This window comes from Sciurus vulgaris (assembly GCF_902686455.1).
Source record: "Sciurus vulgaris genome assembly, chromosome: 4".
NCBI classification, from domain to species: Eukaryota; Metazoa; Chordata; class Mammalia; order Rodentia; family Sciuridae; genus Sciurus; species Sciurus vulgaris.
In genome coordinates this window covers 83,187,800-83,205,775 of record NC_136464.1, presented here as the reverse complement: position 1 = coordinate 83,205,775, position 17,976 = coordinate 83,187,800, and the positions used below count along the sequence as shown (strand labels likewise).

At 36.4% G+C, this 17,976-nt stretch overlaps 1 protein-coding gene across 2 annotated transcripts in view; it reads right to left on the bottom strand.

The window, feature by feature from the left end:
* PAPSS2 (3'-phosphoadenosine 5'-phosphosulfate synthase 2) overlaps nt 1-17,976 on the bottom strand; it is an 84,531-nt gene that overhangs the window by 51,446 nt on the left and 15,109 nt on the right. The window contains exon 3 of one of the 2 annotated variants that reach the window (XM_079138306.1): nt 2,986-3,075. The exons of the other annotated variant lie outside the window; for it this stretch is intronic. Within the exon in view, the coding sequence (XP_078994432.1) occupies nt 2,986-3,012 (27 nt within the window). The 5' untranslated portion in view covers nt 3,013-3,075. The remainder of the gene's footprint in view (nt 1-2,985; nt 3,076-17,976) is intronic. 2 annotated transcript variants of the gene reach the window in all.

The window sequence follows — 17,976 nt, the reverse complement described above, 5'->3', positions numbered from 1 at the left end:
ATGGAAGGTGGTCAGCACCTTACCAGGGAAATACAGTTTCCAAAGCCATGCCTGAGCCTCACTAAACACAGTGGTATCTGACATGCCTCATCTTGTCCATTTCACAGCAGAAGAACTAAGATTCAAAGATGTTAAGTTTTTTGTCTGAGTTCACATAGCTGGTCGCTTAGGGTCTTGAGTCCCAGTCTTCTGATTACAAATTGAGCAGTCCTTTGGGGATCTTAAAAGCCCAGTTTCTAAATGAGACCATAGGGAACAAATTATTAGAAGTCACCAAGGCCTCCTTAGAAGATGTCTTGGGGCTGGCAGACAAAGCACAAGAGTGTATCAGTGATTCCTGAAGGAAGCAAGTTTTATTTCATTTTCCCAAAGGAAAAAGTTTGGGTTTTAGAAAACATGTACCTTGCTTATCCCATGACTCCCCACTCCATCTACTTTGACATGGCTCCTGGATATTTCCTGGGCATTTCTACCCCGGATCCCTCCCGAGGCTGCACATGGACTATTCTCCTCTCCTCTGATGGAAACAGATAACCACTTCTGTGAGTTTCTTATATGTCCTGACAGTTTCTTTATGTAAATAGAAATTTAAAAACATGTATTTATTGTTTATTTTTCCTTTCCACACTTTCTACACTTTGCTTTTCCAGCTCTTTCCTTGTAGAGTTCAGAGAGTTTTCTTATTCATTCTGACCTTGCATAATGTTCCACTGAATGGATATATAATAAAATATTTTACTGCTTCCTTTTTGATGGATAGTTGGATGATTTCCAGTCCTTCACTATTACAAACAATGCATCAGTTAATAACTTCAAACATAATTTCTCACACATGAAAATATATATGTAGGATTAATTCCTAGAATTGGGATTATTAATCTGCCTGTAGGAGCTTTGTAATATTGATAGAACCAAATTGCCAAATTGGAAGATTATACAAAACTATATTCCCACCAGCAAAACATGGACATTCCAGGTCCCCACTGCTATTGGGGACATACACAGAATACATTATAAAGACTTTTGAATTTCTGCCAATCTGATGGATGAAAATAATTTTCAAATGACATTTTTAGTTCAGATTTGTTTTAAGTGTTGTTGTACACTTTTTATTAGGTTTAAGATGGTTTGTATTTCCTCCTTTATTTTCTTTTGCTATATAGATATATTGGGTAATCTTCCCATCAGATGAGTGTATATATATTATATATATATAATATATATATATATATTAGTTGTAGATGGACACAATGTCTTTATTTTTAAATTTATTTTTATGTGGTGCTGAGGCTCGAACCCAGTGCTTTACACTTGCAAACCCTCTACCACTGATCTACAACCCCAGCCCTTCCCATCGGTTATTTATCCCTTAACTTTGTGAATGTGTTCTTTATGACTTTGCTTATGGTGTTCCTTGACACACTGTTTTTATATTTTTTTAAAAAACATAGCCAAAATTTTCAATCTTTTCTTTCAATTGGGATTCCAATTTTAGTGAGATTGAATATGTGTATCACTTCAAGCAAGAAAGAAAGATAGTCTAAATAAGAAAGGCTAAAAATGTCTAGATAAGAAAGAGTGTTTAGAGTTTTGTTCTTCAGAAACTTGTATAGTTCTTCAGACTTTTCCTCTGAAGGAGAAAGAGATTACATGATCTCAATTATAAATGATATACTTAAGGTCTTACAATCCTGAGATTTGAGGAGTTTAATTATGTCAAATTTATTTGTTTTTTCTTTATATTTTGAAAAATAATAAACTCTAACAATGATAAATTCTATATGCCTAGGTTTTATACTACACAAATATTATATATTAACTAGCCTTTGTATTTAAGACTATTATAGATGAAAGTGTTATAATGAGTTAGAAACTCCTTAGAAGGAAAATCTAGATCAAACCAATAAGTTTTACTTGATAGTAAAGCTCCAGGTTATAGCTGACCAGTTAGTGCCCATCCATTTCTACTCAATCAAATTCAACCTGTCAGAAATAAGAGTATTAAAGACACAACTTACTTGATAAGAACTATAGAATAAAAGTGTATATGAAAAAGAAGGCAGGCAATGTTATGTCTAGGAGGACAATTTAAATAAAAAATTTTAAAATATTGCATTGAATTCAGATCAGACCATTGTTCAATCCCCAGTTTAATTAACCCTTCTTTTTGAAGTGGGAGTAACCAATTTAGTATCTGAATTCTTTTCCTAATCTATTGAATAAATAAATCAGCTGAAATCAAAAATTAGATCATATTAGTCACATTACCTCTGTATATATGATAGCTCACATTCCTACCTAGGTTAAAAGAATATTATATTTCATAATTCTTTTATTCCTTTGATTAAATTTTTCAAAAAAAATATTTATCAAGCACCAACTGTACACCAAACACTATTCTGGAGTCTGTGAATATGATGGATTAAGAAACACACACAAAGCCTGGGGCTCCTGAGGTTACTGCTGAATGTAATCATGCCGGAAGTACTCAGCAAATATTAATTGTGTTGAAAACCTAGCCAGAGTTGCCAGATTCAACAAATAAAAATACAGTATGTCTCATGCAATATTTGGGACATAAGTATACAAAAAATATTATTTGTCTGAAATTCAAATTTAACTGGACTTACTATATTTTTTATCTGGAATTCTAATAAGGGTTTACTTCTCAGCAAATAACCCCTAACCTTGCATTTATTACATGCATAAATCATCTGAACACTGCAGGTATCTCTTTGACTTGTTCTTTACGAAATCTTTTCAAAGGAATATCCCTCTTCTCTGGTGTTGATCAGAGGGGATGGTTTATTTTTCACTGCTATATCACTGCTATAAACGATAGCATTGTGACAAAACAATATGTGCCACCTCTAGAATTCACAGTTCCAAAACCAGTTGTGAAACTACAGACATCATGATTTTATAGTTTAGATAATTCTTCTATCTAATACCCTGTATCAAGATCATTCAGCTTTCACACATTACCTTGAAATTAGCTGTGAGCTGGTTCATTGATTAGGAGTTGGTCAATGGGGTACAGAATCCGGGAGAAGGTATGTGGGAGGTGAGGAGGACCTTGGTGGAGGTGAGAGAGAGAAGGCAATTTCAGATTCCAGAATGACAGGATTTAGATGTTTTAAACAGCCTGCACACTCCCCCTTTATCAACCAATGAGTAAAAGTGTTTTGTTTTTTTTTTTAATTTGGAAATCAGCCATTCTTCTCCTGGCTTGCATAGCTCATGGATTTCATAGGCGAAAGGAATATGTGAAAGAAAAGGACAAAGTTCTACAGAAGACAGCTTGCACACTTAACTTTTATAAAATGTTCTTAGAAAAACAAAGATATTGCCCTATCGATGCATACATACACAACCACTCATGTCAGCATAAAAAAATTCTTCCATCCAGACTGAAAATCTGCCCAAGTTATTTCTTATTTTTCAAAGCAGGAAACAAGGTGCATGATTTGCATTCTTGGACTGAAGAATATCTGGCTGGAGACCTCCTGTGTACTTTCATCATCATTCCAAAAGCCAATATCCATTAGCAGATCTGACAAACTTTGGCAGTATCTAAGATGGTCAGGGAGAGAGGTGAAAGCAGGACATCTTATAACCTACTACTAATGGATTTTTCCCAGTTTTTTTTTTATTGGTGATTTATAATTGTATACTGATGGGATTTGTTTTTACATATTTGTGCATGCACACAATACACAATATAACAATATAATTCTACTAGGGGATTTTGAGAGTATATTACTCTATTCATATGCCTCCATCTCTATCCAAGGAGAGGCCAAAATCTGGCCTCCCATAAACTTCCTAGTACTGACTTCTTGATAGAAGCCTAGGAAGTTGACCTTTAAAAAAAAACTATACCTTTTTTGTAAACCTGTAGCTTCCACCTGAATGTTTCTCAGGAAGCACTCATAGCCTCAGTCTCCCCATCTGCAAAATGACTGGAAGAATAGCACCTAAATCACAGGGTTGTTATAAATATTCAGACATCTAACTGTCAATCAACAGTAGACTGGGTGAATAAATCATGGTATTTACACAATGAAATCCAACATGACAATAAGAAAGAACAAAGAAGAGTTAGATACACCTTTAGAGGTGAGTCTTACAGACACAATGTTGAAAGAAGATGGTCACAGAAGAGCACAGTGTGATTATAGTGTGATTTCATTTCTCTAAAGCTCAAAAACAGCCTAAGCAAATAATCTAGAATTCAAAAACACAGCAGCTATCCTGAATCCTGACTGTGCTTGGTGAGTCACATAGTGAATGAGACCTGTAATGGGCACATGTGAGCTGCTTCCTAGGGACACAGAAGCAGTATTAGGAGGCTGGAATGAAAGCCTGAGAAACATAGCTTAGCTCTGCAAGTACAACTGGGTGACAGCATGGTCTAATCATACTGCCTAACCAGGTTTAATCACATACCCCCTGACTGCTTTCACACACGCAGATGAAAAAGACTCCTGCACCAATATCCAGCCAGTCCAGCCAAATAGCTAGCTCCTAAGGGGAAGACTGGGATTAAAAAAAGAAAAATATCAAAACAGGATTAACCTGAAAGGCCGGCTTCGACCTTCATTGACCACACATTAAGGTCATTGTGCAACTCTTTATTTTACTGCATTTTGCTGACAACACATGCTGATAGTGTACGATTGTATATAGATTCAAAACAGACTGTGAAGACTACTATCAATTCTCTATTCTTTCTACTATATAGTAGATGCAAGATATTTCATCTAAATAAATAGAAGAAGCTTCAAATAGCTATTAGTGACCCTGACACTTTTTAAACTTCCATGCATCCACTTGGGAGAGAAAATACTTCCAACCACAATAATGCAGGATCATCATGCAGCAACCTTGCACGCTAATGCAAATCTACACTATCAAGCTCTGTTTGGTTCTTATCAGGTGATGGAAGCCCAGTGAACATAAGGCAGAGTCCATCAGGAATACACAGGAGCCACATGGTTGAACTGTTCAAGAATTACTTGTGGACTTGTGTGGGTCTGGGCCTAGTTTTCATGTGAGCAGATACACAAGTTGGAACAGTCTACACTTCCCTCAGCATCTATGGAGAGAGTACAAATGTAAAGAACAGCAAAACGAACTGGTCATGTGAATAAAAAAAAAAAAAAAAAATCGAAACCTTCTTTGTCCTCTATGCCAGATGGAGAAAAGAGGATTCCAGATGCTTCTCCTTTACTGGTTTGGCTCTACCTCAAAATGTCTCAAATTGCCTCTGATTGCCTATATGCTCCTTAATGATCAGTCCCTTCCACTTATCCACCTAAAGGGATAAAAGGGAAACATCACAGCTTCCCCGACTTTGTGGGTTCTAAAATCTACATTGTCAACACTTTCATTTGATGCAGATAGCTTGACACTGAGGATGGGAATTTTCTTTACCATTCATGCTTGTAAAGTGAAGTTTCTTTTTCAAAGATCATGTGTGTGTGTGTGTGTGTGTGTGTGTGTGTGTGTGTGTGTGTGTGTCTGGGGGTGTGTCTGGGGGTGTGTCTGTGTGTGTTTTACTGGGGATTGATTCCAGGGTCGTGAGCGTCCTGGGCAAGCATTCCACACTGAACTACGTCCCCAGCCCTTTTATTTTGAGACAGGGTCTCACTAAGTTGCTCAGGCTGGCCTTGAATTTGTGATCCTTCTGACTCAGTCTTCCAAACTGCTGGGATCACAGGTGTGTACCACCATGTCCAGCTCAAATCTCTTTCTACATGCCATTCTTTACAACTTTTCTCTAATACAAATAATCTGGGTAATTACCATACATGCACTTTCTATCTTGAAGATTTAATCTTTTTTTATTTCTAATTTTTTAAAAAATTTAAATGTTGAATACTTAATACTTAAGCTCCAAATCAAGAATGGAGAATGTTCCCACAGAGTTACGGTGGTTTTATAGCCCTGGGAAATCCTCCAAGTATACATTATTTTAACTTGAAATTATTTTTAAATTTTTGTTTATCATATATATAATTCATTCATTCATTCACTTATTCTCTAACTTTATTGAGGTATGATTGATAAGTGAAAAATTACAATATATTTCAGAGCATATATTATTAAAGTTGTCTGGTTTGAATATTAGTTATTAAATCTGCCAAAAAACAAGGGTCTTCATGATTCAACTGGAAAAATCACCCTCAAGAGAGTACTGACTGGACCTGTGGGGCTGTAATTCTGCTCTTCTGTGGACCAAAGAACCAACCTAACCTAGCATAACTTAAGCAGAGATCTTTTTTGAGACATAAATTTCAAAATGGAAAGTTGGATAGAGTAAGCAGAATTTTGGTTTTTGTGTTTTCTTTATTCTTCCCTCCTATCTACTCTTCTCCTTTTCCTTCTTTCCTTTCTTTTTTTTTTTTAATAGATGGGACATTTATTGAGGTTGGATAGAAATGTAAACCTAAATTTTAATGAATGGACAAGATGAAAATAACATTTAGTAGGCATGGATGACATTTATATGAAACTTTAATATTTCTTATTATTTACATAGATTTCAAGTTCATCTGCATCCAGAATGCCAAAGTGAATACACACACTGTGAAGACCACAAATATTTATTCAATTCAACTGGGTAACTAGAATGTTGAGGATAAGATTTCATGACAAATAAGTCATTTGGGTGTGGTGATACAGTTGGCTGCTGGATTGTACAAGATGCCACATTATTTGTGGTCAATCATTGTAGAGACAACCAACCATATCACTAAAGGAGTATGAGAATTTATTGAATGGGAATGAAGTGTCACTTATTTTTAATCTAAACTAACCAATTTGATTCATGAAAGTTCAATCTGTGATATAAATAAGGAATTAAGCATAAGTGAAAAAATCACCATCATGTCAATAGACTTAAGGATAAGAATCATATGGTTATTTCAAATGATACAGAAAAAGCATTTGACAAAATTCAACACCCCTTCATACTTAAAACACTAGAAAAAATAGGGATAGTAGGAACATACCTGAACATTGTAAAGGCTATTTATGCTAAGCCCACGGCCAACTTCATTCTTAATGGAGAAAAACTGAAAGTATTCCCTTTAAAAACGGGAACAAGACAGGGATGTCCTCTTTCCCCACTTCTATACAACATTGCCCTTGAAATACTAGCTAGAGCAATTAGACAGACTAAAGAAATGAAAGGGATATGAATAGGAAAAGAGGAACTTAAGCTGTCCCTATTTGCAGATGACATGATTCTATATTTAGAGGATCCAAAAACCTGCTCCAGAAAACTTCTAGACCTCATCAATGAATTCAGCAAAATAGCAGGCTATAAAATCAACATGCAAGGAAGACCTTAGAAGATGGAAAGATCTCCCATGTTCTTGGATAGGCAGAATTAATATTGTCAAAATGGCCATACTACCAAAAGTGCTATACAGATTCAATGCAATTCCAATTAAAATCCCAATGACATACCTCACAGAAATAGAGCAAGCAATCATGAAATTCATCTGGAAGAATAAGAAACCCAGAATAGCTAAAGCAATCCTTAACAAGAAGAATGAAACAGGGGGTATCGCAATACCAGAACTTCAACTATACTACAAAGCAATAGTAACAAAAACAGCATGGTATTGGCACCAAAATAGACAGGTAGATCAATGGTACAGAATAGAGGACACGGACACAAACCCAAATAAATACAATTTTCTAATACTAGACAAAGGGGCCAAAAATATGCAATGGAGAAAAGATAGCCTCTTCAACAAATGGTGCTGGGAAAACTGGAAATCCATATGCAACAGACTGAAACTAAACCCCTATCTCTCACCCTGCACAAAATTCAACTCACAATGGATTAAGGACCTTGAAATCAGACCAGAGACCCTGCATCTTATAGAAGAAAAAGTAGGTCCAAATCTTCACCTTGTTGGCTTAGGATCAGACTTCCTTAACAGGACTCCCATAGCACAAGAAATAAAAGAAAGAATCAATAACTGGGATAGATTCAAACTAAACAGCTTTCTCTCAGCAAAGGAAACTATCAGCAATGCGAGGAGAGAGCCTACAGAGTGGGAGAATATCTTTGCCACTCATACTTCAGATAGAGCTCTAGTTTCCAGAATATATAAAGAACTCAAAAAACTCTACACCAAGAACACAAATAACCCAATCAACAAATGGGCTAAGGAAATGAACAGACACTTCACAGAAGAAGATGTACAAGCAATCAACAGATATATGAAAAAATGTTCAACATCTTTAGTAATAAGAGAAATGCAAATCAAAACTACACTAAGATTCCATCTCACCCCAATTAGAATGGCGATTATCAAGAATACAAGCAACAATAGGTGTTGGCGAGCATGTGGGGAAAAAGGTACACTCGTACATTGCTGGTGGGACTGTAATTAGTGCAGCCACTCTGGAAAGCAGTGAGGAGATTCCTTAGAAAACTTGGAATGGACCTACCATTTGACCCAGCTATCCCACTCCTTGGCCTATACCCAAAGGATGTAAAATCAGCACACTACAGAGATACAGCCACATCAATGTTCATAGTGGCTCAATTCACAATAGCCAGACTATGGAACCAACCTAGATGCCCTTCAATTCATGAATGGATAAAGAAACTGTGGTGTATATATACAATGGAATATTACTCAGCTATAAAGAATAATAAAATTATGGCACTTACAGGCAAATGGGTGAATTTGGAGAATATCATGTTAAGTGAGATAAGCCAATCTCAAAAATCCAAAAAGGAATGATCTCACTTGTAAGCGGATGATGACACTTAATGGGGGGTGGGAGTGGGACAAGAATGGAGGAAGGAGGGACTGTATAGAGGGAAAAGAGAGGTGGGAGGGTTGGGGGGAAGGAGAAAAATAACGGAATGAATCAAACATCATTACTCTATGTAAATATATGAATATGCAAATGGTATGCTGTTACTCCATGTACAAACTGAAACAACATGTATCCCATTTGTTTACAATAAAAATAAATTTTAAAAAATCAACATGCATAAATCTAAAGCATTTTTATACATAAGCGATGAAACATCTGAAAGGGAAATGAGGAAAACAACTCCATTTGCAATAGCCTCAAAAAAAAAATAAAATATTTGGGAATCAATCTAACCAAAGAGGTAAAAGATCTCTACAACGAAAACTGCAAAACATTGAAGAAAGAAATTAAGGAAGACCGAAGATAGAAAGATCTCCCATGTTCTTAGATAGGCAGAATTATTATTATCAAAATGGCCATACTTCCAAAGGTGCTATACAGATTTCATGCAATTCCAATTAAAATCCCTATGACATTTCTCATAGAAACAGAAAAAGCAATCATGAAATTCATCTGGAAGAACAAAAGATCCAGAATAGCCAAAGCAATCCTGGGCAGGAAGAGTGATACAGGAGGTATCACAATACCAGACCTTAGACTCTACTATAGAGCAATAGTAACAAAAACAGCATTGTATTGGCACCAAAATAAACAGGTAGACAAATGGTACAGGATAGAAGACATGGGGACATACCCACATAAGTACAGTAACATCATATTAGACAAGGGTGCCAAAAACTTACAATGGAGAAAAGATAGCCTCTTCAACAAATGGTACTGGGAAAACTGGAAATCCATATGCAGTAAAATGAAATTAAACCCCTATCTCTCACCCTGTGCAAAACTCAACTCAAAATGGATCAAGGATCTAGGAATTAGACCTGAGACCCTTCACCAAATAGAAGAAAAAGTAGGCCTGAATCTCCATCACGTTGGCTTAGGACCAGACTTCCTCAACAAGACCCCCATAGCACAAGAAATAAAAGCAAGAATCAATAAATGGGATAGATTCAAACTAAAAAGTTTTTTTTCTCAGCACAGGAAACAATCAACAATGTGAAAAGAGAGCCTACAGAGTGGGAGAAAATCTTTTCCACACACACTTCAACCAGAGCACTCATCTCCAAAGTTTATAAAGAACTTAAAAAACTTTACACCCAAAATACAAAGAACCCAATCAATAAATGGGCTAAGGAAATGGGCAGACTCTTCACAGAAGAAGATATACAGGTGATCAACAAATATATGAAAAAGTGCTGAGCATCCCTGGTAATTAGAGAAATGCAAATTAAAACCACCCTAAGATTTCATCTAACTCCAATTAGAATGGCTATTATCAAGAATACAAGCAATAATAAGTGTTGGCGTGGATGTGGGGGAAAAGGCACACTCATACATTGTTGGTGGAGTTGCAAATTGGTGCAGCCACTCTGGAAAGCAGTATGGAAATTCCTCAGAAAGCATGGAATAGACCCACTATTTGACCCAGCTATCCCACTCCTCGGTTTATACCCAAAGAACTTAAAATCAGCATACTACAGTGATGCAGCCACATCAATGTTCATAGCAGCTCAATTCACAATAGCTACATTGTGGAACCAACGGAGATGCCCCTCAATTGACAAATGGATAAAAAAACTATGGTATATACACACAATGGAATATTACTCAGCCATAGAGAACAATAAAATTATGGCATTTGCTGGTAAATGGATGAAGTTGGAAAATATCATGCTAAGTGAAATAAGCCAAGCCCCCAAAACCACAGGCCAAATGTTTTCTCTGATAAGTGCATGAAAATATATAATGAGGGGGTGGCAGGGGGAAGAGAAGAATGAAGGAACTTTGGAAGGTGTAGAGGAAAAAGGGTGGGAGGGGTTGGGGATGGAAAAACAGTAGAATGAAACAGACAGTATTACCCAACATATATGTATGATTACATGAATGACATGAATATACATTGTGTACAACCATAGAAATGAAAAGTTGTACCCCATTTGTGTACCATGAATCAAAATGTGTCTGTAAAAATAAAAAAAATATTTTAAGAAAAGAAAAAGAAAAAATTGGGTGGGATCAACACTATATCAACTGCTTTCTTCACATTGTCCTTTGAGATATTAGTATGTTTTAAATGGTAGGGATGGCAGGGAAGAGGGCACTGGCCAAGTAATTTTGGGAAACATTGAAAATGATATAGATCATTATCCCAGAATCACATCCCTTCTTCAAGAGCCTGCTTGTGTTAGCCATTTTCTTACCTGTGCTCAAAAGTCCTTCATGTACTTTCCTCATGAAAGCCCCAAACTGGAAACAACCCAAATACCATTATCCTGTGCATGCACAAAAGAATTTGTTTGGTTTGCCCATGATGGAATCCTATTCAGCCATAAGAACTGAAGTACAGGGGCTGCTACAACATGACTGAACCTTGAAATATTACACTAAGTAAAACAGCTAGTCACAAAAGAACACATGTTGTGTTAGTCCACTTATAAGAAATATGCAGAAAAGGAAAAGATCTGGAGACAGAAAATAGACTGATGGGGACTTGGGGTAGGAATAGAAATGACTGCAATGAACACCAGGAATCTTTTTGATGTGATGGAAACATTCTAAAATTAGACTGTGGTGATCACCACTCAACTCTGTGAATTTAGTAGGAATCTTTGAATTGTATAGTTAAAATGGGCAGATTTTACAACATTGAATTATGCCGCCATAAAGCTGTTCTCCAAGAAAAGTCCTTTCATTCTTTGTTGAAAACCTTGAGCTAGCCCATTTTATTCCCTTATTTAGATTCTCTTCAAATTCATACAGAAGTTCCAAAATATACAATTTTGTCTCTGACCAAGGCTGGACATGTTAAGTCATTTTCACTCTAACAGTTATGCTACAAATAAAGATTCTTCCTGTTTGTTAGTCTCTTTATTCTGATAAGACTGGTTTTAAGAAGGGTGGTTTCAAGAATTTCAAAGCCAGGGTCAAGCTGTGTAATGCTTATGAATTCTAGTGTTGAGGCTGTAAGAATACATAGGTAAATAAGTCCTGGTATATTCCTGTGATGGAATACTACACAGCAAGCTTTCTCATTTGTGGCCTGATCATTCTTGGTCATGAGGCACTATCCTGGGCATTGTAGGATGGTTAGCAGCAACCTCTCCCCCACCTGACTTTTCTAGTTGTCCTGACTTGTGACAACTAGAAAAATGTCAGTGAATGATGCCAGTGTCACCCCATTAAGAACCACTTCTATATAACAATGAGGATGAACAAATTGTAATAACCCACCAATAATATGGATAACACAAATATAAATTAGGGCAAAAGAAGCCATGCACAGAGGGTATATAATGTAGAATTCCATTTATAAGGGTCCAAAAACAGGCAAAATGAATTGAGATCATTACCTAGGAGAGGAAGGTAATGACTGGAAGAGGTTTCTGGGATTCAGGAAATGTCTGTTTCCTAATCCGGGTGCTGGTTACACAAGCATGTTCACTTCATGAAAATCCATTGAGCAACACACTTAAGATTTATATATTTTTCCTAATGTATATTATACTTGAACTTTTAAAATATGGGTCATTTCTGCTGCAAAAACAGGCCATTCAAGGTGACTTAGGAGGGGTTCAACACCTCTCTAACAAGATGCTAATTCATCCCATCACAGACCTACTATGGCTCCTTCTGGCCCACCCTGAACTGTAAAACAGAAATCCAGTGTATTACATTGATGAATGAAAGCTTGTTCTTGCAGCACTTCATTACGCAGGTGACAAAGCCAAGAAAGAATTCCACCCCTCCCCACAATTTTCAATTCATACTTACTCAAAATTCATTTCAGTTTGAAACAGAACTAGAATGAGACCAAAGAAAGTTTCGCTCTAACTCTAAAGAAAATGATGGTGTTGGATCTCAAATTGAAGACTATTTAAAAATCCCTGTTTAGGAATGAAAGTGCCCAAGGTGACATTGCTAAGAACTACAGTTTTTTGTAATAGTAAGGGAGAGTGAGGTGTGCTGATTCATTTGTTTTCTCAGTTGAGATCTTGCCTCTTGACCAATAGCTTGATCTTGCAGATAGTGGACCAGATACAAGATTGGAGTTTGTAACCATAGTGACCTTCGATCTGTGCTAAGTTAGGTGACACCAACCAAGACCTAATAATCTAACCAATAACCAATGAATACACTCTACATACAACCTAGCTAAAAGTCTTAAAGCATCAAGAAATTACTTTTAGCCTTTAAACTTTGTATGTACACATCTGTGTCTCTCCATCAGTATCTGTGTCTCTGAGCATCTTGTGAGTGGGGTAACTGCCATTTATTCCAGGTTATCTTTTCAAGGATGTTCATATAGTGAACAACATGGAAGCCAGAACATAGGGCCTTACTGACCTTTCAGATTCAGATTCGGATCTCCATGCTTAGGGTTAAATAGGTTATTCCCTATGGCTTAGGTTATTCTGTAATGCAGCACACCATTAATGCAGGCATCTTTCCAGATGTATCAGTCACTCCCATGGGAGTTGGGGGCAAGGGAAACTGACATGCATGCTAGTGCTCATTCTGCTTGTTATGCCATGAGTAAGAAAGTCTTTGACCAAGAAGTCTGGTGTTTTCTGTCAGCATCCATGAAACTACCACAAACTAACTTAGTAGATCACAAGTAGGGTAAAAATCTCAGACCCTTCACAGTTCTTGTCTGGTTATATTATCTGTACATTTTTACTTTTCTGTTTTTGAAAAGTAAATCTCAGTGCTCTCTCTGTCAGCTTCCCTGCTTCAGTGAGCAGAGCAGATTTCCTCTGTCACACCCTTTGGTCATGATGTTCTGTGTGCCTCAGGCTCAAAGCAGTGGAACAAGCTGACCACAGACTAAAACCTTTGAAACTGTGTGCCAAAATAAAATTTTTCTCCTTTAAAAAAGAGATAGCAAAGAAAAAGAAAGAAAGGAAAAGGAGGAAGGGGGAAGGGGGGAAGGGAGGGAGAAGAAGAAAGGGAGGGAGAGGAAGGAAGGAAGGAAGGAAGGAGAAAAGAAAGGAGAAAAGCAAGCCAGGGCATGATGGTGCACACCTATAATCCCAGCAGCTCAGGAGGCTGAGGCAGGAGGATGGCAAGTTCAAAGCCAGCCTCAGCAAAAGTGAGGTGCTAAGCAACTCAGTGTGAGACCCTGTCTCTAAATAAAATATAAAAAAGAGCTGGGGATATGGCTCAGTGGTTGAGCACCCCTGGGTTCAATCCTTAGTACCAAAAAAAGAAAAGCAAGTCTCCTTTTGCTCAGTTCTCTTTGCCAGAGGCAATAATACTATTGGTTTATTATGTATTCTTCCAGATATATTATATGCATTTATAAATATACGTATCATTTTCTTTTCCTCCACAATGTTACCTGACTATAGATATTGTTTTGCACTCTGCCTTTTTCAATTAACAAAATGTTTGGTTATCCTATCACATTGGTATATTTTCCTACCTCACTCTTCTTTATTTTTACTTTTTTTTTTTTTTTTTTTTGTACCAGAGATTGAACCCAGGGGTACTCAACCCCTGAGCCACATCCCCAGCCTTTTTTCTTTTTTATTTTGAGACAGGATCTCACTAAGTTGCCTAGGGCCTCAATAAATTGCTGAGGCTGGCCTCAAACTTGCAATTCTCCTAAGGCTGAGACCTGCTGAGTTGCTGGGATTACAGTCCTGTGACACTCGCTGGTTTTGTTTTTTTTAAGTGCTTAAATCTTTGCTCCATCAAACCTGCTCACTTTAAAATCAATCCTTAAAGTACACATTACAATGTTTATTTTTATTCACAAGGTTAAGCATATCTTTAAAACAATTATTTTTTTCACCTCCATGATCACATTTTTTTTTCAATCCCCATCCTTTGGCGTCACTGACTTATGGCCTTAGATACATTGTGGTTCAAAGTACAATCCATTTGGACACATAGAATATTAATCTTATATAGTGAATGTTGTTACCCTACAAAGAAATAGTGCAGAGTAATTTTAGGTGATGGTTATGAAACCTAAACCGGCAGCATTTTTTCCCATGAAGTACTTAAAAATTTTCCCCAAGAAGTGCTAGATTCACACTAACTCACAAAGGATAGGCAGGCCCACTTTCCAATGTGGTCTTAAATACTCAAGTCTATCAAATGTAATGAAATAGTGCAGAGTTCTCCAGTAGTAACTCAATGGAGGAATTTTGCTGTACAAGTTTTGAAACTGTATTGCCTAAGAAAAATAAGATGATCCAGAGAGGCAACCAGAGCTTCCACAAGGAGATATTCCACTTAGTTCTCCATGCTGGTTCTGTACAGGGCTGGTGAGAGGACTTAGCATAGAATTCTCTTTTCCTTCATATCTACCCCATTTGGTCTCTCATTTTTGATCTCAAAAGATCCTGAAATACATTTTCTATTATTTATTTTAATATGAGAAATAAATAAAAATTTCAATGTCATATATGATTTTTTCAAAATAGTTGTAATTAAGTTCGCTTCAAAATAACAGAAGAAAAAAGAAAGCTGTTATTTTTTAAAAAGCCCTATACATCAGAAAACCTGTCATCAATTTAAGAATTGCCATAAGCTAGAATCACCTAATCTTTATAAGCCTAAATAGCTGCGTTAAATGTCTTTCGACTTATTTACTATACTAAGAATGAATACCTCTATAAAGATAAGTGCTATATAGAGCAACATTTTATTAATTTCTAAACCTAGTAGACAAAGTTGATCACAAACCCAAGATCGGATAAACCAAAGCAAAAAATCTTGGATGGAAAAGGGTGCAAGATTATAAATTAATTTGATGCCCTCTAAGTAAATTTAGGTGATGTGTATGAAACCTAAATGGGCAGCATTTTTTCCCATGACGTACTTACAAATTTTCCCCAGAAGTGCTAGATTCACACTAACTCACAAAGGAAAGGCAGGCCCACTTTCCAATGTGGTCTTAAATACTCAAGTCTATCAAATGTAATGAGGGAACTCTTTCAGATCTATTCCTATCATAACAAAAATTGGCAATAAGGTCTGGAGATTTATAATATCAAGAATTACAAGCTAATTACCTACACCACTCTCTTAATTGTGATGAGAATGGGGGCAAATTTACAGAGATAAATGGGAAAGAACAGTTAAGAAAAAACAGTCTCCACATTTTTCCAGAAACTTATTTGCTTATCAGGTGATGGTAAAACAGGACAAGAAAAACAAGCTTTTAGTGTTTCAGTTGGGATATTTAATTTTAAATATTCCTTGAGGAGTACGGTGAACACAAGTATACATTAGCCAGTAAATGACTTAACTTTTTTGGGGAAAAAAAATCTGAAAAGTCTTTTTTAAAGTCTTTTTTAAAAACATTAATAATTATAATGTTTTTAACATTATAATTATAATGTTTTTAACATTATAATGCCCCAAAACACACCAATTCAATCAGATGCTCTGGGAGTGAAGTCCAGGTATCAATATTTTGTGAAGTTTAGAAGGATTGAGAAACATGACACTATAAAATTTCCAAGGTCCCACCCAGATCTCAGAAAATTAAGGGAAACATTCAGATAGCAGTGTAATGAACAGACCACAGGACAGCATAAAGCCACTACAGGTATAAGCAAATCCTAACCTATGAGTCTGACAACATATACATATTAGCAGAAATTATGTTCTCAGTTGAATTGTGTCTTCACTATATATAAAAAATAACTATGAATAATAACTCTGTGTTGTAAAAACAATGACATAACTATTCAGGGCACAGAATACTAGGAGAGGTACTACAACAGTCCTCTTCTTATGGAAGAAAGATAATACTAAATGATAACAGACCAGGGCAATGCTGTGATGAAGAGGACAGTGCAATCGATTCCTACAAGTGATTCATCTGAATGGGACCTTAAGGATATCAAAACAAAATAAAAACCCTCTTCCATATAGCTCGCTGTCTTGAACTTTAGCAATACAGCTAGACATGGGCCTTGTAAGGAGGAGTCTACAAACCCCCTGAAACCTATGAACAAAGAGTGTGTGTGTTTGTTCATGTGTGGGTATGTCTTGCAGGGGTTTTCTCATCCTTTTTTGAGTCAAGAACCCCTTTGGTAGCCTATGGATCCCTCCTCCTCAGAAAAATGTTTTTAAAGGCATAAGACACAAAACATTGCAAAAAATTTGCAGTTATCAAAATATATGCTCCTTTATCAATACCAAATAAGATCTAGCTATCTAGAGAAACAGCAATGATGATGATGATGATGATGATGATGATGATGATGATGATGATGATGATTTTCAGTATTAGGGATGGAACCCAGCGGCACTCTACCACTGAGTTATGTTCCTAGCCCTTTTTATTTTTTATCTCAAGACAGGGAGATATCTAAGTTGCCATAGCTGGCCTTGAACTTACAAATCTCCTGCTTCAGTTTCCTGGGTGGCTGAGATTACAAGAGTGTGCCACTGCTCCTACTTTATGACTATCTTAACTCTATAGCAATAAAGAACATGGATATGTTGCAATACTTGCAGTGTATATTTAAAGTAAAGTGAAATGGAAATTTCTGTGGTTTCTATTGTTGGCTTAGTTGTAAGTACTGTTAATATTACTATGGGTTGTTGCCGGTGATCATAATTGAAGGAAGAGTTAGATTTCGGTTATAGGTATAAAAAGTATTCCCATCCAAGTTTACCACCCTCCTGAATTCTGTGTACCTTAGATAAAGAACATCTGATCTATGTCTTTATCCATCTTAAAAGGGTTTACTTATAGGCCTCCAGGAAGGCAGAACATTAGGCTAGAAAGCTCTCATTACTTACTTCATGGACTGGTGCTGGACCCTGCAGTCATGGAGCCCTGGACAGTCCCAAAGCAAAAAGAGAAGGCAAGGTGCTTTTTGAGGAATTACAGTGATGGAGAGCTCTCTGAAGTTCTAGAACATTCAAATGTCCTTTTTATTAATTTTACATATTTTTAATGTTCTTCATGGTTCCTTAAAAATGTAGAGTGACTTACAAGATACATATTTCATAGTAAACACTCAAGAATCAAAAGCTGGTGAGAAAAAGAAAAATCAGCCTGGGGCATAAAATGAAATGGTACTAAGCATATAGATGATA